We start from the raw sequence: 21802 nt of genomic DNA, 5'->3' as shown, positions 1-21802 counted from the left end.
AGCTCTTCAGCAAGGTATGGGGCTTTGTGAACCCCTCCTTTGTCTGTGCTGAGCTTTTGACTGGCTTGACCACACATAGGTCTCCCGGGAGTGATAGACTCTTTGCCAAATTTAGAGGGCCAGGCATGAAGACTGTTCTGTAGTGTGGGTCTTAAAGTCAACCGTAAAGCCATCGACCACCCCACTAACATTAATGCCACTATTGCACCCAAGGACATATCTTGCCATGCTATCATCATAGTTCACACAACTCATGCTTGGGTATGACTGTAGGTAACTATTCTTCCTCAGCAGCCTCGATGACACCATAGGCACCATGAAAGCTAGCTAGCAAGGAAGAAAGTTCTAGGTCAGGACCAACTTGACTTATCCATGCCTTGTGACACAAGTCTATGGTGTCTTCAGCAACAGGGCCTTATCATTTAGTTCTGATGGAGAGCGAAGAGCAAATGAAAGTAGCCTGTTTTGTTCATCAGGGTTCTATGGGATCTCTCTGGACCAACAGCCTGAAGGGTGGCATCCTACACCTGCCATTGGGCTCTTTGTTTGATAGCTACGGCTTCTGGGAGGAGTGTTATTCCCCTATATTATGTAATTTCATTTCAACTCTTGTGCATATAACAGATAGATAGATAGATAGATAGATGGATGGATGGATGGATGGATGGATGGGTGGGTGGGTGGGTAGACAGACAGACAGACAGATAATATGAAGTTTCTAAATTAGTGTGTCTCCGTATGGCTTTTCCAAGCATCTTTAGTTAGTTACCCCTCCTGTCTTAGTTAGGGTTATTATGTGGTGATGAAACACCACAAACAACAATAAACCAGAGAGGAAAGTTTTTATTCGGCTTACACTGCCACATCACTGTTCATCTTTAGAGAGAGTCAGGACAGGAATTCCAACAGGGCAGGATCCTGGAGGCAGGAGCTGATGCAGAGGCCACGGAGGGGTGCTGCTTACTGGCTTGCTCCCAGGGCTTGCTCAGCCTGCTTTCTTATATGACCTAGGACCACCAGCCCAGGGATGGCACCGCCCACAATGGACTGGGCCCTCCTCCATTGATCGCTAATTAAGAAAATGCTCTACAGGCTTGTCTAGCGCCCAATCTTAGTGGAGGCATTTTCTCAGGTGGGGTTTCCTCCCTGCAGATGACTCTATCCTGTGTCAAGTTGACATGAGATTAACTAGCACACACCCCATCCCTCCTCTGCCTTGCTCTACTAAATCACTTAAACCTTTCTCCCACCCTAACCTTTCTTCCCAGTATCTCCTTTAATCCCCATACTGTCTGTCCTTTACTAGCTACCCTTCCTTAAGATCTTATTTCTCACTCTGGTATGGCTTCTTTCTAATTTCCTGGCCTCTATAGTTACTCCAAATGAACCACACATATCTAAAGATTCAAGTTAGCATCACCATCTGAGAGACAGCATGTAATACTTGTCTTTCTAGGACCTGGGTTACTTCACTCAATGGTTTTCCCCAGTTCCATCCATTACCATTCAATAATTTCATCTTTCTTTAGAGCTGAATAGAATTCCATGGTACATATGCACCACATTTTCATTATCCATTCTTCAGGTGATGGACATCTAGGCTTTTTCCCATGTCCCTCCCAGCTGTTGTGAATAGAGCAGCATCCATGGGTTTCATGGATGAGCAGTTATCTCTACAGCAGGACATAGAATCCTTTGAACAGATACCAGTGAGCGATATAGCTGGGTCCTATAGTCATTCGGTGTCTAGCTTTTGGGGAGCCTCTATGCTGATCTCCATAATGACTGCATCGATTTACATTCCCACCACAGTGAACAAGGGCTCCTCTTTCCTCACAGCTTCACAGAATTTTTTGCCATTTGTTTTCTGGATCTTAGCCTTTCTGGCTGTGGGAAGATAGAATCTCAAAGTAATTTTAATTGGTGTTTCTCAAACGGCTAAGGGTGTTGAACACTTAAAAATTTTGTTTCAGTCATTTGTATTTTTTCCTTTCAGAGTTCTCTGTTCTGGTCCAGTTTTAAAAAGTTGGGCTGTTGCTTTCCTTTATGTTTGGCTTTTATAGTTCTTTGTATATTCCAGACATTAATCCTGGGTCAGACATGCAGCAGCATTGCATTTGTTCTCATACTGTTGCGGCCTCTTTACTAGATCTGTGGTTTCCTTTACTGTACAGAAGCTTTTGGGTTTCAGAAGACGGACAAGAGGGACCCCTCAGGGACCAATATGGAGGAAAGTGAGGACAGCTCTTTTACCAGTGGAACTTAAGTCCTGCAAACGTTAGGAATAAAATTCTGCCACCAGCTTAGACAAGCTTGGAAGTGGTTTATTCCCCAGGAGCCCAAAGGTAAGAGCCTCATCAAACGGACACCTTGGTTTCAATCTCCTGAGATTCTAAGCAGAGAGCCAATAGAGCCCTTAGGGACTTCTGGTCTACCCAATATGTGATACTAGTTGTTGCAAGCCATTGTGTTGGGAGCAACTTACTCCACAGCAACACAAACATGCCCTGTGTCACAAACATGCCTGCTGTGTCACCTGCAGCCAAGCTCTCTCTTAGCTTCTGACTCACTAGGGGGCAAGCCAGGCTTGAAGTTCTTGTGCTTTCTCACAGGTGGTCCTGGGCTTCTGGGCTTTGTTGCTGCTGGTATCTCTCTTTCAGACTTTACTTTCTGAGCTCATTGAGAGCCCTGCTCCCTCTGCATAGCTTTCAGAAGCCATGGGCTCCAGTTCCTACTGCTTTTGTTTTGTTGAATCCTCATGTATTCTCATGGCTTAGATTAGCATCTGTGTATATACTTGGTGGCACCTTTATTTCTCAGGCTCAGCACCTCTGCTGAAATCAGAGCCCAATATTTGGCTTCACTCAGATGCTTTACACAGTACTGTAGGTACTTCTGATTTTAACCCCTACATATCTGAGACCTATTCCTCCCACTATACCAGCCAAAGTTCAAAATTCGGTTACCTTGTATTAGACTTATAACATAGAATAGAATAACCTCAAATGGAGTAGCTATTGGCCTTGGACATTTTCTTCCCTCATTATTGCCTTTGTAATTGTCTCTTCCCTCAAACAGAACCACCGTCATAACGTGTGGGATCTAGCACAAACAAAAAGTACGAGCACCTTGTTCGGGATATATTAAGAAGCTCAAGGTGTCTACAGTGCATTAAACCAAGCATGAGTTCTTTCTGAGTGTAAAACCCCATGCATCTCTACAGGGTGCACTCCATAATGCTGAATCAGGCTTCCTAAAGTATAGATTTGACTTTGTAATTCTCTACCTCCTATCACCCTAGTGACCAGGGTGCCAGTTTGGAATCAGAGGAGACCCCAACCTGGAGGTGACGAAGCCAAAATAATGTTTTAAACAATGACATGCTGGGAAGCTAGTGACTCAGCTCCCTATCCAAAGGGAAGATGAAAAGCCAAAAGCCCAGAACATTGCTTTTTATTTTTGGGGTTTTTTTTCACCCAATTGAGCCAGGGTTACCTTAATGTAGTCATATGGACAGGGCACCTCAGGATGGTCCTCGATGTCAAAAATGTCCTCAAACTGCAGGCTGACCATGAAGCCGTCCTCCAGATCAATGGTATAAGAGCATTCAGAGCTCTTGGGGTAAGGGTTGGGGTAATCAGGGCTAGTGATGGTGCCGGTCCTCTGGGTAAAGAGATTGCCACTGCATTCCACTGTAGAAAACAGAACAGAGAAAACGGCACTCCATTGGCACAGACACAGCCAGCCCTTTATCATCTGCCACTGTGTAATCTTTACGGTGTTCTCAGGAAGTAGGCAAAGAAGGAATCCTCATTTTACTGAGAAACTGAAATTCTGCGGAGGGTGATGGTCCCTCCTCCGCCCCCTGTGGAAAAGGACTCAACTGTAGACTTTCTAAGTCTCTCTCTAGATGGGGCTTCCCTGGATGATGCCCCTTGCCATGGGATCCTCTGGCAGGGACAGGCAGCTACTCTGAGAAAGAAGGGCTTTGAGATGGAGGGGCGGGTGCTGCATCTCGACCTCTTTGGCTTGTGCCCCCTCCTTTGCCTGTCTGTCTCTTGGGTCTCTGCTCAAAGCCATTCTTGGTCCTCACCTAAGAAAAGCCCCTCCCCCTCCCACAACACACCCTCACTGTCCAGTCCCTGTCCTCCTTTTGTTGACTGCCCAGTCTGTCCTCTCTGACATCACACACTCGATGACATCATGTCACACACTCAGTTACTCTCTCCCACCGCCCACTAAACTGAGTCCTGTGATCCCCAGGATTTTGATTTTTGTTTGTTTGTTTGTTTCTGCTATCCAACATCCAGCTCCCTGGGAGCCTCGCCATGACTTAGCCCATTATAGGCCTGCTGAACCTTGGCCCCTTGGGCCGGCCCCTCCCAGGCTTGGCATGTCTGTGCTTTGTAAGTCTTTGTTCTTTGTGCTCATTTTGCTAATGAGAAAACAGTAGCCCAGAACGGCAAGCATGACTAACGTAAAGTTCCAACAAGAGCGGCAGAAAGAGGCCTCCCCAGTCCGCATCTGTTTTCACTTTCTCCCTCCCGCATCTTCATGGGTCAGTCTCAGCCCTGGGAGGACTAGGGATGGTTTGGAGGAGGGGAAATCTTTCTCTTTGTATTCCCAGCGCACAGGTAGGCATGTGGTTTGTTAACAGGTGGACAGCGTATCTGTGGTATTTTCTCTAAAAGGTTCCCGGGGTCAGGGTGAAAAGAAGTGAGAAACCTTGACCCTGAGATTTCATAATTCTCTTTGAGAAAATTGCTTTTGAAAAATATTGCCTTTTGTTAATGATTTTATGTAGGAGGCAGTTTATTCAGCAAGTTTTGAAGGAAGAAGTATGCCTGTCTCCAGGTTTGGCTTCCTTCCCTGAGCTCTTTTCAAGTGGGATCCTACCTTGGGCCATACTAACTCACAGGCAATTCCCAAACTGTTCTAAGTTCTACTGCACCTCCAAATGATTCTAGAATCTGTTCTCCCTGTGTGGCTGAACTTCTCCATATTCCTTCACTTCTGTCAAGGGACACAGCTGTCACATTTCCAGGCCAGCGCAAGTCTGGGGATGCTGTGACCATGCTTCCTTTACGCAAGCATGGCAAGTGTAGCATTGACTTTATCTAAACACCAGAGTGTCTGTGTGCAGCTGTTGCCCAGAGAGCCTGGGGACTACTCCTCGCTCACCCTCTCTGCCCCAACCTGAAGCGGTAAAACAGAAGCCATGGTGGTCGATGATGATTCAGCAATGTAGGAATGAGTCACTTCCGTGCTATCTTTACCCTCTTTCCTCTCTTGTCGTTCGACCCGAGGCTTTAAGCCCTGTCAGAGAGTGACAGAGGGGCTACCAGAGCAAAGAGAAAATGGAACCTTTAATTGAATTTATGGCTCATAGGGAAAGGACTGGAAAACCCAGGTTTCCCATGGCTTGGTCAGGTTGGTTACTTGTAGTAGGAGAGAAAACAGAAACCCGTGGAGCAGACTTTGTGCCCAGGAAGGTCAGCCTGACTTCAGAGTTGCTTGTATGCTCCTCTGACAATAGACCCCAGACTCCTAGTGGAGTGAGCACCTCAGCATATAGCCATGTGGTATGTGTGTGTGTATCTCTGACTTTATTTTTTTAGTGTTCTCTCTCTTCTCAGTCACTCTCTCTGTCTCTGTTTCTCTGTCTCTCTGACTCTCTCTGGCTGTGTCTGGTTTTGGTTGTATGTGTCTATGTGTAAATACCCAAGCATATGATCCAGATACCAGAGTTCAACGTCAGGGATCTTCCTGGGGTGCTCCACCTAAGTTTGGGGGCATGTCTCTCACTGAACCTGGAGCTCACTGTTTCATCTCTGTTAGACCAGCTGGCCAGCAAGCTCTTCAGATCTACTCGTGAACACCGGACTACACGCATGCATCACCAAGGCCAGCTTCCAAATGAGTGCTGGGGTTCTGAATGCAAGTTTTCATGCGTGCGCAGCAAGCTCTTTACCCACCGAGCCATCACCCCAGCCCTGACTTATTTTTTCATTGTATGCACTATGGGTCTGTATCTCAGCTGATCTTCCTGGAACATGTGACACATCATGGCAAAGCACAGAATCACACTCGGCCCTACCTCGGCAGGTCCTGTTGTCTGTGTGGAGGATGTAGCCAAAGCGGCAGGAGCAGTAGTAGCCGCCGATATAGTTGTGACAGTAGTGGTCGCAGGAAAGTTCTTCATCCTCTCTCTCCTTACACTCGTCCACATCTGTGGGGCAGGCAGAGCCTCTTATCAGTCACTGCACACGTGACAATGAAGCCACACTTACAAAGCACTTAAAGGCATTGGTTGTTTGTGGAGGGTCATGCTTGTCTTTCATTTGATCCTGTGTAAAGCCCAGAGGTGGCCATTGTCTATCTCCCTTTGTCAAATGAGGTAAGCAGAATCCAGAGAAGTTAGGCAACTTCTAAGTTCACGGAGAGCTAGGTCTGAACCTAGGCCATCTCAGCCTTGGTAGAGGTGATCACCACAGGTTGGTTACAACAATTGTCACACTCCATGCCAGTCTTACCACCCCCATCCTCTTGATGAAGAAACTGAGACAGAAAACTCGGGACCTGGAGAGCTTGGCTCACCACCGCATCCCCACATCCTCTGTCCCCGTATAGATCAAGTCCTATCCTAGAGGCTTGCACATCTATTTCTTCTATAGAAACATACAAATGGCCAATACGTATACAAATAGATGTCTGCCATTATTAGCCACCAGGAGCTACAGTTTAACCCACACATATTCACAAGGGTAAATAAAAATGAGAGAAAAAAGATTGACAACATTTAACGTGGAGGACATGGAGCCATCAGAAATGTCACACACTGTTTTACAAATTACATAATTATTTGGAGAAAATCTGACAATTTCTTGGAAGACTAAACACAGCTGTGCTCAAACTGGCAATTCTGTGTCTAGATGTTAACCAATAAATAGGAAAGCATATGTTCATAAAAAGGTTGAAGGAACCTTTATTAAGGAGTGAAAAAACAAAGTGAAACCCATGTGTCTCTCAATGGGAAAATGGTCATCCCCCCCCCCACCGCCCAAAAAAAAAAACCCCAAAACATTACAGTGTATTCACACATTGGAACACAGTTCTGTCAGGGAGCTAACTCAAAATAAATGAATCTTAGAAATATTATGCTGAGCAAAGGGACAATCTTGTTCCCACTATATTTTCTGTGTGTTTACTTATGTAACATTTTGGAGGCCAAACTAATGTACAGAAGTAGAAAGTCAGGACCATTGTCTCCTGTGAGGGATCTGGGGGCGAGGAGTTTAACTGGACAAGAACACGAGGAACTTTCTGGCAGATAGTGAAGTTAATGTGTGTTAAATGCATGCTAAGATGTGTAAATTTATCATATGTGCATTCTACAGCCAAACAAAACATTGCTAGCAGGCATTGAACTAGGAAGCGGTATAGTGATGCCTGTCACTACCCTGGAATGTCTCCAAAAAGGTAAATTGTTGAATGAATGGTGGCTAGATGAATGGATCTGTGGTCCAGGGAATAAATGCAGCAAGAAATCACGGGGTGGGAGCACAGGTGTCGGTCGAGGAGCGAGCACGAGGCAGTTTCCATCTCCAGGGATGAAGGCAGACATGAGGATGAGGCGACTTACCTACAGCCATGTAGTGGGCATCAAAGCCGGTGAATCGCTCCTCATTGGAGAAATCCGAGCGGAAAGTGACAGACATGAAGGAGCCAGGGGAAAGAACCTCTTCCTGGCCGGGGGTCTGCTCCGTGTCAGTGGTCTCCCGGCCACAGAAGGTTGCCAGCACCTGATCTTCTGTTTCTACCTTTGGGGTCAAAGGGGACAGGAACAAGATGAATCCTTCCCATGTCAGCCTCTCTCCAGATCTCCAAGAAGACAGAGGGCTGAGCTGCTGGGAAATTAAAGAGGGGAAACAAGAGACTCTGGGATGGGAGGCAGACATGGGGCTTGGGTAAGTGAATGTGGCCATCTGATCGCCTTCCTCTGCTCCAGTTAGTTCAACTCACCTGGCTGGCAATAACTATGGGGGCATTTGTCGTTATTGCCAGCCAGGTGAGTTGCTCACTGGAAACAATTCAATGAGAATTAAAAAAAAAAAAAAGAGCTAGACAACCTCACAGACGGGTTCTATACTCAGCAGGAATTTAACCACATTTCCAGGGAAAGGAAGCAACACACAAAAGGTCATTCACAGAGCATCCAGTGTGTGCCTGCCACGGAACGAGGCGCGGCGAGATGGGGCGATGAGAGGAGAACAAGGCTCAGTGTTATTCACGGGATGGCGGCGTTCAGACCAACAGACACGCGTGGAGCCGTGACAGTGTGACAAGAGAATTCACAGAAACAGTTGCCGGTGAAGGGTTCCCTGTGAAACACAAGCTACAGGGTTTTAGGGGTGTTTGGGTTTTAGTAGCCGGTTCACCGTCACATGGAATAGAACCTGGCACATAGTTGTTTATCCAATCGATATTTGCTAACAGGGACTAAAGCTTCGAGACACAGTGTGAGGCCCGTGAGGAGCCAGGGGGTTAGTGAAAACTGGAGCAGGCCGCTGTGCTGGGAAGGATACTGCAGCTCGTTGTGGTTGGCCTTTGATGACGTCAATGCTGTGAACGGAAGACGCTGAAAACTTTGAAATGAGAATTCATGTACTCGTAATGATATTTAATAGGGAGTCCTGAAAAAAGCTAACAACGGTCTTTTGGAGGCATCCGGAAATTGCATGCATGTACATGTGTTGGGATCAGATGCAAAATTTCCCTACTTGATTAAAGAATTCCTTCCTTTGGAAGAGCCAGGGACCCTGTGCATATTTGGAAACCAAAGCAGAGGTAATCTATTGGTTGCTTAACAAGACTTTGTGTCTTGTTCAGGGAAACAGCTGGTTGGTGTAGTTCATTGACTATGCACATTTAACCTACTTCCTTACTCCTGTTCTGTGGCTTGAAAGTTCACTTGATTCCTTTAAGCCTGTGCTTCTGTTTGTAACATCTGCATTGGTGTTTTAACCAAGCTACAGGAGAAAGTCCTACAGAGAGCGGTTTCTGCCACTAAAGGGAAGGTCTCAAAGACTGTCTGTCTCGAGTGGCTTTTAATAAGCCCATTGTTCTGATCCTTAGCACAGTATGGCAGAATATCTTGACATTTGACACTTCTGTTTTGAGACTAATGGTTTATTTATTTAAAATAAGAAGGAAAGCAATTTGCCCTGGCAACAAAACACAGGGACAATTAATCACTAATGTTGGAAACTGAAGTGTAAACAGGAGATGAGCTCATGGCTTTGCTATTTGTTCTCTCTGCAGAGAGTTGCGATCTCCCACAGCCTCTGACAGCAGACTATGCCTTTCCTCACCCAGCTCCAGCCCCACTCCTCTGCCTCCCAGCTGCCTTACTATTGCAGTTAATGGGGTGTTCCAGATAACTGAAGGCTTTCTATCAGTAATCCTTAAAAGCCTTTTCTATTAAGCGGAGTGCTTTCTTTCAAAGGAGTATTTTATCTGAATCACTATTTTCTGAAGTTAAACACACAAAGCTTTCCTTGTTGAGCTCAAACATCACAAATGTCAAATGTCACGACACTACATTAAAGTGGGACCATCGGGGATACTGAGTCAAGCACTGTTTGCCCTGCCTGCCTGGCACATTGCTCAGCCTTTGCAGTCTTTTATGCCTTCATTATGAAGTGTTCTATTTTGTATCTTTCAATCAGTGTAGTGGCTATGTGTTTCTGTCTGCTTATTTTTAACATATTGTAAACTAAATTAGAACCTACTTAGAGTGCTCTTGTTGGAATTTAACAGAAAGGAGACTTAATAGATTGAGGAGAAGGACTAGGGAAGAGATTCAACAGGTAACTGCAAAGCCAGTGTTCTGGCTTAGTGTTCATGGTTTGGAGTGCTGTAAGATGTGTGGACCACAGACCTCACCCAGGCTTCCTATTCCGGCTCCGGCTCCCCTATCTCCACCTTGTGATGCTTCACCTGTAGAGAAGGTGTTTTAACTTGCTGATCGGTATGAGAACTGCTGTCCGAAAATGTCATCACTTCCAAACACTGAAGGCATGCACTGCAAAGTGGTGAGCAGCCATCTCATCACACAGATCTAGGCAACCTGGTGAAGTTGAGCTCATTCAAGAACCACATTGACACATTTGACTATACCCATGAACTGTCAGACCTTAAGCAAGAAGGGCTCGGGCATGGAAATCTTCCTATAGCCTGGCAGCCTCACTCTCTCTTGGTTTTTGCAGTGTGGGAAGCACAGGCTTGTTCATGGAAAATCAACCACAGAACACTGGGAAGGATCTACTGAGCGCCTCTAATGATCATCCTCAATCTCGCTACTTCTGGGATGGAGGAGCTTTTCGTGCTGATTCAGTGGCCATCACCTACCAAGCCACACCAGTCTAGAGAACAGGGATGCACGCTCTAGCTGAGAGCCAAGAAAACTGAGTCATAGACTCTTTTAGAAGTAGACAAGAGACAGTCTGAGACCCAAAGAATTCAACCCGTGGCCCAGAATAGAAGCTGAGCACCCTGCTGTTGAGAGGGACCTGCAAGAGATTTAATCTCCCTTCTTCCAGAGGAAGCTGAAGACCTGAGCGGGAAGTGCCTTCCAGAAGAACAAAGAGATAACAGGAGCTCCTCTGATATCAGCTGTGTTTTTGGAACAATTCAGTGACCTGGGGAGAAGCCGCCAACCCAGCAAGTAAAACACAGAGTGTGACAAAGGACAGACACTTGGTCAAACAATCTCCCTGGCTCAAGAACCTCTTGAAACCTTATCTGAAGTTCATGGATTTTTCTCCCAGAGAGAATGTGGCTCAGTGACAGCTCCAGCCAGAACCTAAATAGAAGGCTCAGTGACCCTGGTAAACATTTCTATTCCGTGGCAGGATTAGAAAGTCCTGCAAAGACTGTTTGCCTCTGTGTGTCGCAAGATCGAGCTGTGGCTTCTGTCCTGACTGCCCTTGTATCTGGAGTTAACATATCAATGTGGTCGAGTGCAAGCGTGGAATTCATAACTAGAGGCTCATGGGACTGAGGGTCACACACTCTGCATTCCCCATCTCCGATGGCGGCAACCACATTGCTGTAAGCTATTGTTATGTGGGCCACCGGCGTGTGGTTCCATGCCGTCAGTTTGCTTTCTTTTTACTCCATTGAGTAGACACTTATGGACTGAATTCTGTCTGGACTACAACATGAAGGATGTCCAAAATTACTATTCTGTGACATGAGCTAAGAGGCATGGCCCCCTGCCTCTGGAGAAGTGAAATTTAGTAGAAGAATAATAGAAATGCTCAAATGTGTGTGCTAAGGTAACTGCCTTGAAAGATAGGCCCCCTTGGGCTTTAAGAGGGAAAACAAATATCTCCAGCTGAGAGGGTCCAGAAAATGTGTGGGAGCTAGAGACATAGTTCATAGTTGTAGAGCACTTGCCCAGCTTGTGAAAGGCCCTGAGATTGATACCCTTGTACCACCAAAAAAAAAGAAAAAGGAAGAGAAAGAAAGAAAACACCCAAGAAGAAAGAGATTATCCTTAGAACCAACGAACAGCAGGTGAGTAGGATTTGGGCAGTTGAGAGAGGTGAGGGAGGGCAGAGTGAAGACTTAGGGTGTGTAGAGCCTCCATCAAGTGTACACCTTCACACCCCAGCCACCTACTGTACCAGGAGAGGCTCTGCTGTACAGGGAACTGGACAGCATGTCTCTGGAGAGAAGCTAGTTTTTGTTTTCCATAATTCTTTTCTAGACATAAACCTTGCAGGAAAAGCTGAGGTGGGTACCAGGAAGCCGGGTGAATCACTGTGGTAAGACAGCTAGGGCTCACATGTGTGTGGATGTATCACACTAGCTTCATTCAGAACACTTGGAGACAGCAACTCTGGAGACACGGTTCTTGCTCCACAAAAGACGAAAGTGATGTGCGGACAAGCTTCGTGGATTGGGCAACACAAATAAGAACCAGCGAGTGAAGCACGCTCTAGCGTTAGATGAATGTTGGGAGCCACAGGGTCCGGGCCCAGAATTATAACGTGACGGTTCTCCTACATGCTTCTGACTCCTCTTGAGTTCTCCAGACTCCCTTGGGATTGCTCATTCCCCAAGCTGGAGCTGCTTTGAGAACAGTAACAGTAGACAGAGAAAGCCTTTCCCAAAGTCCTGACGCTTGTACTTGGCTCGTCAACACTCCCAAGCTCTACTAGGGCCCTTCTGAAACCTACTCTGGGCCCATGAATAACTTTTCAAACCTACTGTAGGCAGACATCAGCATCAATGCTGGAATACCTTACTAAGAGTTTAGCCGATCTGAGCCCCTAGGGTTTCCTTCCTGTGTAATTCTAGGGTTGGCCCAAAGAGCTTGTGCAAATCTGGAAGGCAGTAACCATTACTCTGTCAAGGTGGTTTTGGAAAGATGGGAGAAAGCCTGGTATGTTCTAACTTCTCTTCTTATTCCTCTATACACTTGGTCCTCCCTTCCACACCAGGCTCTGAGGGCCAGCCATGGTCCATGCCTACCATCGATACTGGAATGTGGACCCATAAAGGTGCTGCCTTCTTTGAGCCAAGAGTTCTTCAAGGCCTTTTTAATAGATTCCTTTGTAGGTGTCAACTTTTCCACAGGAGTCAAGCCTTCAGGAGAATTGCCTGGTAGCTTCTGCTGTGGTCCTCTAACTTTCTGTTTCCAACGTTCACTCCCCTAGTTCTTCCTACAGTGGCATGAGCGCTAACATTCGTGATCTCCCAATGCTCGGTCTCTGTTTCAATTCTCCTGACCTAATGTGACTGAAGTAGAATACTAGCGTGTCAGGAAACTATTTCCATTGCTTGTGGTTAGGGATTGGCTCACAAATAGACTCTAAGTAAACCACTATAGGAGTATCTCTCTCTCTCTCTCTGTCTCTTTCTCTCTCTGTCTCTTTCTCTCTCTCTCTTCCTCATACACACACACACACACACACACTCATGCAAACCACGTGAGCTCTTTAGTAGTGAATTAATTGGGAAACCAGCTGAGGTGGCTTAGAAGCTGGCGTCGTCACAGCTGGCTGTTGGTTCTGGCTCAGGAGACATCCAGACAGAGCACTGCGTGTGGGGACATGCCACTACCCATACACCACACAGCCACCAAGAAGAAGAAGCAATGTTCACTGAGCAATCAGAAGTGGGAGAAGTTACACTTCTGAGAGGTCAGGACGAGGCCAGGAATCAGTTCTTTCTCTAGAAAGGAGCTGTAAGGTAAGGATGAGGTTAAAGGCACAGTGTTGAGACCTGTGTGTTAAGCTCTGAGGCCTCAAGGTGGTGCCTGGAGCTCCTTATCATCCAAACCAGAGGTGAGCTATGAATCTTGGGGGCTCTGAAGTGCTCTCCTAAGCACAGAAGCCAACCCAGAAAGGAACTCTGGCTGTAGTTATTATCTGTTGTTCTTTTGTATGAAGAACTATATTCTCACATTTAGAAGACCCAAAAGGAACTTCAAGGGCACATGCCACCCTCAACTGGAAATGACAAGACAATTCCAAAAGAGATGGGGTCTTGGGTTCAAAGCTTCATGTACAGAGAATGGGTCGCTAGCACTTAACTGCAAACAGGGCCTTGGTCTTCATCTCTGGAGATGAAGTTATGAAGCTGGAAGCGGAATTAAGTCAGTAGTCCAGAGCCACAGAGAGCAGTGGACTGGGATCTAGCCAGAGAACATGCCTAAGTTCTTGAGAAGGCCACCCAAGAATCTCGTCATGACTATGGAGAGGTAATTGCTGTGGTATTTCCATCCTTCCCCACTTTTCAGTGAGGGCTCTCCTGTGATCCTCCTCTTCTTACACCACAAAGAGAATCAGACCCTGGGCATGTGGCGGGGGTCAAATAATTGTCCCTGCAGTTCAGAGATGTATGGCAAAAAGAAACTGCACTCAAGAGTCTGCTGTGAGGGTTTCATCTGTACCGGGTTGGGTCTGTGAGGGGCCTGTACTTCAAATCCAGTCTCCTAATGAAATTAGGTACCAGGGTAATAATTGTGTTCAGTGTGTGGAGCGGGCATGAGTGATCGCCTTCAGAGAGTGTGGTATAGTGTTTCCGAAAGCACCTGCACCTGTCTCTTTCCTTCCTGACCATAGCCCCTCTGCTATGTGACCTTGCTGCTCCTGGACTGAGCTGATAGCTTGTGCTGACAAAAGCACGCTGTGTGTCCCAGGCGGCGTGGCTTCTCTGAGCTTAGGCCACACAGTCCTAGCTATTGACAAAGATTCCTTGCTTGTCTCAGCTTTAGTAAAGATTCCGAGTTTTCTGTTAGGCTCATGGGTGTAAAATCACACCCATGATTATTAGCAAGGAGCCCCGCTAGGGCAGTCTTGAAAGGACTCCGCCCCATCCCCCTAGGTATCTGATAAGTTTCCCCAGCATCCACTACTCCTAGGGTGATGTTTGAGCACCCAGGTATGTCACCAAGTAGCTTGTTAGATCAGTTTAGCCGTGACACCTGTTAACTCCAATGTTTCCTACGAACTGTTTTTCTACTCTGTGAATTCCTGCCTTCCTGGGCTGTATTTGAACAGGGACCACAGACTGTACTAATAGAACCATAAGCAATAGTTAATTCGTACTAACAGTGAACACTAGGGACCCGTTAGCTGTCACGTTAATGGAGAAGTTGCAATGATCTGGAAATAGTCCTAGCTAAGTCTTAGTGAGAGGAGATCCCGCTGTTGCTGTCCTTAGACGGGAGTGATGTTAAGTACAGCTTGCACGCTGGCCTTTTAATGTTGTTGCACAGTTTTGTTTGATAATTAACTCTTTCCCTTTAACACTGTTTTACACGTAGATTGCTATTCTGAAGTCCCCAGGAGAAGAAGTCTGCGGAGGCCTGTTGGAGTACAGAGTGATGAAGGACAGAGAGCGTTGTCTACATGGGGTCTCTAGACCATCCAACTGACCCTCACCTTTAACCACCAGATGGGCATGTGAGGTCATTTGGCAGCTGTGAGCTTCAGTGAATCTCTGACCATTGTCAGCACTCAGCTGACTTTAAGCTAACCCACCAAAGGACCATTCCACCAGTCCCAGGTCAACCTCCCAACTATAGCATTTTGAACAAGCAGCACGATGCTGTGTAGCTATAATGGGCTGGAGGGATTCATCACACAGTGGAAGAGAACTTGTGGAGACAGACTTGTGAAAGAAGTGTTTGGGGAGAGTGAGGGAGTCTGATATTTGTGAGTGGACATTTGTATTATGACAATTTGATGGGTTCTTGGAGTCTTAAAAATCTCCTGGTCTTTGTCCTGAGCTTTTCCTACTACACCCTTAACCAGAAGAGCAATTACCACCTCTACACTAGCATCCGAGGAAGTGAGAAACTTGGTACCTTTCAAGACTGATCAGGCCATTTGGGATTACACTTGCAAAGTTATCCCTGGTCTTACCATGGGAATCTAATCTTGGGAGGAAGAGTCAAACGTGGTAAATATGATATGTGTGTGTAATATGTATGTATGAGTGTGTGTGTCTCTATAAATTCCCATGGGAATGTAACCTTGGGAGAAAGAGTCAAATGTAGTAAACATGTGTGTGTGTGTGTGTGTGTGTGTGTGTGTGTGTGTCTACAAATTTCCATGGGAATTTAACCTCGGGGGAAAGATTCAAACATAATAAACATGCTGTGTGTGTGTGTGAATACATGTGTGTGTACAAATTCCCATTAAGAGGTCACATTAACGGAGAATGTAGACTGACCAGGAAATAGTCTTAGAAAAGTCTTAACAAGGGAGACTATCTAACATGATGCGATCACACACACACTGAGCACATGCTTTGGGAGCACCAAGTAGAAGGAATCAATGCCAAACTACAGGTTGTTCTTTGTTTTTAGATTTAAAAAGAATCTTGAGCTTAAAAACACATCACTCTAATAAGCCAAACTTGAATGGCAACTATTCAATATTTTTCCTTAACATGCAGAATCTTGATTTTAAAAAAGAAAACCTAACATATACAGAAGTATAATAGGGGTATTTGCTAAAAAGGAGGGGACCACCCTCACCTTCAGCGGCCAGGCCAGTGCTGACAGTCCGGTCTTGCTACTCTAGTCTGTGACTTTAAATTTCATTCAAAGAGCCTGGGTAGAAGCAGATGAAGAGTACCAGACCCCAGACAAGAACCTGGGCCTGGAGAAAGAGGAGGTAGATTGTAGCAGGCTGCCGCATGAGTAGTACATTGAAAAGACTCTTGAAAGCCATGCCTGTGAATTGACCCAGCTGGCAGATGGAAGATTTCAGTTGACTCCAGATAGATGTGCTGGGAGGTTGATGCTTCAGTCCTGGCCCACATCATGTGGCCTTAAAAAATAAATGATGAATATCCAGAAGGGGTAGCTCATGCAGGTAAATCTCTGTGAGTTCCAGGACCATGAGAGCTACACAGTAAGACCCTGTCTCAACCAATCAATCAATCAGCCAGCAAATGAGATGCCGATGCTGATTCATCCTCATTCCAGTGGGGCATCTTTATCTCTGTTTTATTTTCTCCTAATGATCACATGATGACTGTGCCTCAGGCACACATCACAATTTAGTGCCCAGAGAGGTTGTATGAATTTCCCAGGGCCACACAGCCTGTGAATAGGAAACCTAGATCAAATTCACACGTCTTGACTTCCAACTCTGGTCAAATAATTAGAATCAGAAAATTCTATAGATGGTCAGAGTTGGAAAAAATAGCCAAGGACCTTAAACGTGTACACCTTCTATTTCTTAGGTAGGGAAGCTGAATCCTGCTCAAAGTCACATCATGATGGCCCAGGTGTGCCGATCTTCCCAGGACAGTGGTGTCGCTTTGTTTTTGTTTGTTTGTTTGTTTGTTTAGCTAATCACAGGAAAACCTCTTAATGGAGGTTGACAGTACCCTAGGAAGGTCCTGCCTCTGTGCAAAGGGCAGAAATCATAAAGAACAAGGGGGCCTGAGAGTCTGTGGGTAGCACTGGTGCCAGGAAGGATAGTGAACAGAAAAGATCAGCATTTGCAGAAAGAGAAGAAAGGACTGACAGGGAAGGGAGGGGCTGGCCCCGAGCCTGGGGATTGGCATCCAGGCATCCCGCAGGTGGGAACCAGCAGTGCCCCACTCTCAACTGGAGCTGGCTGCAGTGGGGCAGCAAGGGAGCTCCTGGTACTGTAGCTGGGGAGGGGCGCCAGGGTGGATTTACAGTCTCTCTAGCTGTGAATGAATGAATGGCTTGGGCTTCTCCATCTCACCTCTTCGAGGATTGGGGGCTGCTCATTCACATGCAAATCCCTTTAGTGTTGGGAGCCTGGGCCCCACAACTCAGGGCAGGAAAATAGCTTGGGGACAGGAAAAAAAACAAAGGGTGGTTGTGTTCCCTAGCAGGGCTGCCAGACTCAAGGTATGTCACAGTCTGGACTGAGAGGAGACAGTGATCAGCCCAGGAATGTGTGAGCTATTGTGTGCACTGCCACAGCTCTGAACCCTGTCCTCCCAAACCTCATCCTTATATCCTCAGATCTTTGCATAGAAATCCTCAGGGGTGCTGGAGATATGGAGCCAGGGGCCCTGGGTCCTTGCCATAACCCCTGTCACACTTTTGTTACTTTAATTCTGCCATGTTGTGTTATGTTGAATCTGAAAATGCGTATTAGCTTCCAAGACTCAGCTATCAAATTTTCTGGGGTTTTGCTTTTATTTATTACAGCAATCCTTAAAGCTTAAGTTTTTTTAAAAAAAGAAAAATAACCAACTAAGCAAGCCATATTAGAAATAAATGAATTCTATGAAAACTCATCATTTCTAAATTATTTTAGCATTGTTCTACTATTGTTCCTGGGGCTTTATTGTCTTTTGAATTCAAACAAAGAATGATGTACGAAGATTCATCTCTTGCCCATCCTATGCTCTCTCCTTTCCTTCTTTTCTGAATGCACATATCGCTGTCTCTAGGCCTCAGCTTTCCAAGCATACAACCTGGAGCCAGGGCAAAGGATCAGGTGTCCAGGCGATCAACTGTCCAAAAGATCTGCATCCCCTGCAGCACCTTGCAGGAGCCCTGTTCCCCAGCCTCCCTCCCTGGTCTGATCTGTCTCAACTTGCCATTCCCCATCTCTAACTTCCTTCTTCAGACACACCAGCCCTTTCTCTGCCTGAGGGTCCATGTGCTGTCCTATCTGAGTGCCTTTTCTCCAGGAAGCACACAACTAAGACCCTCATCGTTTCCTTTGCTCAAATATTCCCAACTCGGCAAGACATCCCTGGGCGCCGTATTCAAACCACAGCACAGGCCCCGCTTCCACAGGACCCTATGCTGGCTCTGTCTTCTGCTCTCTACTCGCTAGATACAATGGTGATTATTCTTGTGTATTGCCTGCTTACTCATTGCAATGTGGCCTAGCGGCTGTACCTTCAACACTGTAGCTACACGGTACGTCTTGAAGGAACACCTTTCCCCCTTTCTCTTCTCTTCGGTAAGGACAGTAAGTTCCAGCTCTGCTATTGACCCAGAAGTTTTCTGTAGGTGCACAGCTACAGAAGTGCACAGCTGTGTCCACTGTACACCCACACCCCACAGAGCAAATCTGTCTCATGCTCGTCCATCCCCACTTTAGCTTACTTTCCTGGCCCCAGCATGAAACGCTTCCTTCTGCTTCTCATCACTCCAGAGCCTGTGCTGCTTGCATTTCCTGCTTAAAATAAGACTTGGTCACACTTTTCTGAAGCTCATTGTCACCTCCTCGCTCTCTTCAGTTAGTGGCAATTGGTATTTGGGACCCAGCATCCCAGAGGGAAGAATCGTGCTAGGACTACAATTACCCATTCGAGAAAAACCTTCATCTAGTTCTCATTTCCTTCTGAGGTCACGATCTCCTGTCCCCTCCTAGAGAATGAGCAGAGCCACTGCCGTAGCTGGGGCCAGCAGGGCCTGAAGGTCGTGGGTATGACTTAAGTAAACAGAGAGCTGTAATGGAATCAGGCGTTGAGGTCAGAAGACTTCTATCTTAATTATGCAGCAGGATACAGACTAACCCATGTGGCGTGGGGGAAAGGGCGTTGGACTGGATCTCAGACCAACGAAAACTGGACCTGGAAAAACCCACTAGTGAACTTCCCTCACTGAGAAAACTGCGGCCCAAAAGGCACTGGTGACATGCCCGAGGTCTCATCCTCAGCCAATGGCTGATTTCTAAGCATGGTGTTCTTTCTTCTGCACAGCTGCCTGGATGGCGCCTCTTTCTGTCCCACCCAGGCTTGTGCCTGTTACCAGAGAAAACACAGACACAGCCTTGGATTCCCGGGGTTGGCAGTCTAGTGGGAGTCACTTGGAACGTTTGCATCGCAAACGTATCAGTTGAGCATGTCCCAACCTTTGGATCAGGTTTCATTCCTTATTATTTTTAAAACAAGTTTTCTCCCAAAGTCAGGATAAAAGAGAAAGCTGCTTAGCAGAATCTAGACAAAACAGGAACCCTCAAAACCCTTCAAGTCATTTTACAAATTTCACTAAAATACCATGACAGGCGTACTGTTGCTTTAGAAAAAAGTACATTGGCTAAGAAACAATTCAAGGACCTTTCCAGACTAGAACTGGCATGGAAGGGGCACCATGGGGAAATGGAATCTCGTCTTGGTTTTGCAAAGACTAGAGATTGAGATCTGTCTTTCCAGAGGGACTTGGGCAGTTCTCTCTGTGCCTCAATTTCCTTCTCTGTACGGTAAGTATAATAATACCGGTGTTTCCTGTTCCATGAGAAGAGTTGCCTGTGGCAGCAGATTAGAAACTGCCATAAAATCTGTGATGCCGGACACACTGCCTCCTGCCCTGAAACAGTCCTCTCAAAGCGCTTAGTAGGAATTACCTGAAACCACTGAGTGACTCAGCAAGGAGAGGGGGAACAGAGGAGGCCGTGGGCACTCACAGACCGGCTGGTGATGCCAGGCAAGTGGTTTGCTTTCCAGCTCGCACCATGCCAAGTGGCCTTTCTTAGCTGATCTGCATCGGACCTAGGTATTTCAAGCATTTCCCATCATTTACATCCACAATGAACCCGTGAGAAAGGGGTTCTGTTTTCTCCATTTTATAAGGACACCAAGGCGGAAGCGCTGCTCCCGTGAGAGGCGGCTGCAGGACCTGACCTTAGGTCTCAAAGTTTCCAAACCGCTGAATCCGACTACGGTTTCCAGCGCACTCCACAGCAGACTACGCTGCCTCAAGCCGTGAGAAAGACACTGTGCCCCTTCTGGAGTTTTACAAAGCTGACAACAAGCCCAAGCTAAGGGAGATGATGAAGCAGCTTGGCCAAGGGGTCTCATACAGAGTGACTCAGTTAATTTGATCCTTGTTTCCCTTTAAGCTCCATCCTAAAATCTGGATTAGCGCTTCCGGTTGTGTTCCAGGCTCAGCGCTCTTCCACACATCCCGTTCTAAACCTGTTGGTCGCTGCCTACTCCCAATCTCCATATGTGAAAAGTAGTGACCCGGCTTTCGGAACCTGGGCTGGAAGCTCTCATGCTCTCTCTCCCCTGTACACCTGTTTCCTGTGGTGCTCTGTCTGTGCTTGCTGCAGGGATCCGTGAGCTTCCTCCAGACACGTGTCCTAGCCAACCAGCCCATGTACACTCAATCTAGTCAATAAGTTCCCGTCATGTTCTGTGCCTAACTCCTGTATTTAAATGTCAAGATCAAACTTACTCAAACTTGCTACTGAGTGTGCCACCTCCATGTCCTCTTCCCATTGGAAATCCTAGACTCAAATGCCACATGATGCCACACCGACAGCATAAAGGACTGAAGCAGGGGGCTTTTCTTTAGACAGAAACATATTTTACACATTAAATGCAGACAGAGATGCTTCATTCCACAAAGAATGTTTTCAAATAATTTTCCTTGAAGTATACGCCTTCTGAGGCACGTTCCTGTTTCCTATTTTGGTAGACACACTGAAGGGGAAAGTTTCACATTCCTCACTACAAGGGAAGCAACGATGCAAGATGTGAGAAACCTTTGGCATTAGGCTGAGGAGGGGTCCGTGGAGTGTGGGGGAGCCCTAGCTACATGGTCAATTTTACTGGGTACCAGCTGTTTGTCTCCCAGTACTGCCAGGTTTTCTAAAGGAAATGAGGATTTTGTGTGAGATCAGAGGTTTTGTGTTGATATTATTGGTTTTTTTTTTCCTGGTCATTGTTACTAATTTTCTTTTTTAAAACAGAGTAAGTGCGTATAAAACTGGTGAACAAAATATATTGAAGAATTGATTGAATCTACTGATCACTTGTTTATGATTATGGGTATACGCTCTTAAGTCCCCAAATCAATTCAACCAGTCGATCACTTGTCTGTCACTTTGGATGCCATTTGCAAACCCAAATTTACTAGACGTTTTCTTAGTCGCTCCCTACGTTAATTGTTCTGGGCATTTTTCGTGTACCTCCCTAAGACATGTCAACCCTAACTATTCTCTGCTCTCATCACTGGGTCCTTTTCAATCTTCACACCGTGGTTATGTGCCGACACATTCCATTCCAGAAACTGCAATGCTGGGCTTCCACTCACCCTTAAAGAACTATCTCAAACACTAAGGACTTCCCAAAGCCTTTTCCGACCACCCAGAAGTGACCACTCACACGTGTGTGTGTGTGTGTGTGTGTGTGTGTGTGTGTGTACTGACTTATGTTTCTTGTGTAAGTTTTTTAACATTTTAATTATTTAATCGTCTTTTTGTATTCTTTGAAATTGTGAATTCCTAGAGGGCAGGATGGTAATGTTTGTCTTTGGTTTGTCTTTGAG

The 21802-nt window shown here is 46.2% G+C and overlaps 1 protein-coding gene across 4 annotated transcripts in view; it reads right to left on the bottom strand.

Moving 5' to 3' along the window:
* Positions 1-21802, bottom strand: part of Masp1 (MBL associated serine protease 1) — a 65333-nt gene that overhangs the window by 33520 nt on the left and 10011 nt on the right. For all 4 annotated transcript variants that reach the window (XM_048453880.3, XM_048453881.3, XM_087901903.1 and 1 more), the window contains 3 exons: positions 7643-7820; positions 6098-6229; positions 3496-3692 (listed from right to left, as the gene is read on the bottom strand). In XM_048453880.3, the coding sequence (XP_048309837.3) occupies positions 3496-3692; positions 6098-6229; positions 7643-7820 (507 nt within the window). The remainder of the gene's footprint in view (positions 1-3495; positions 3693-6097; positions 6230-7642; positions 7821-21802) is intronic.

Source organism: Myodes glareolus, chromosome 2, assembly GCF_982192425.1.
Source record: "Myodes glareolus chromosome 2, mMyoGla1.1, whole genome shotgun sequence".
NCBI lineage: Eukaryota > Metazoa > Chordata > Mammalia > Rodentia > Cricetidae > Myodes > Myodes glareolus.
Note: the sequence above shows the minus strand (reverse complement) of the source record. Positions and strands in the feature narration are given on the sequence as shown.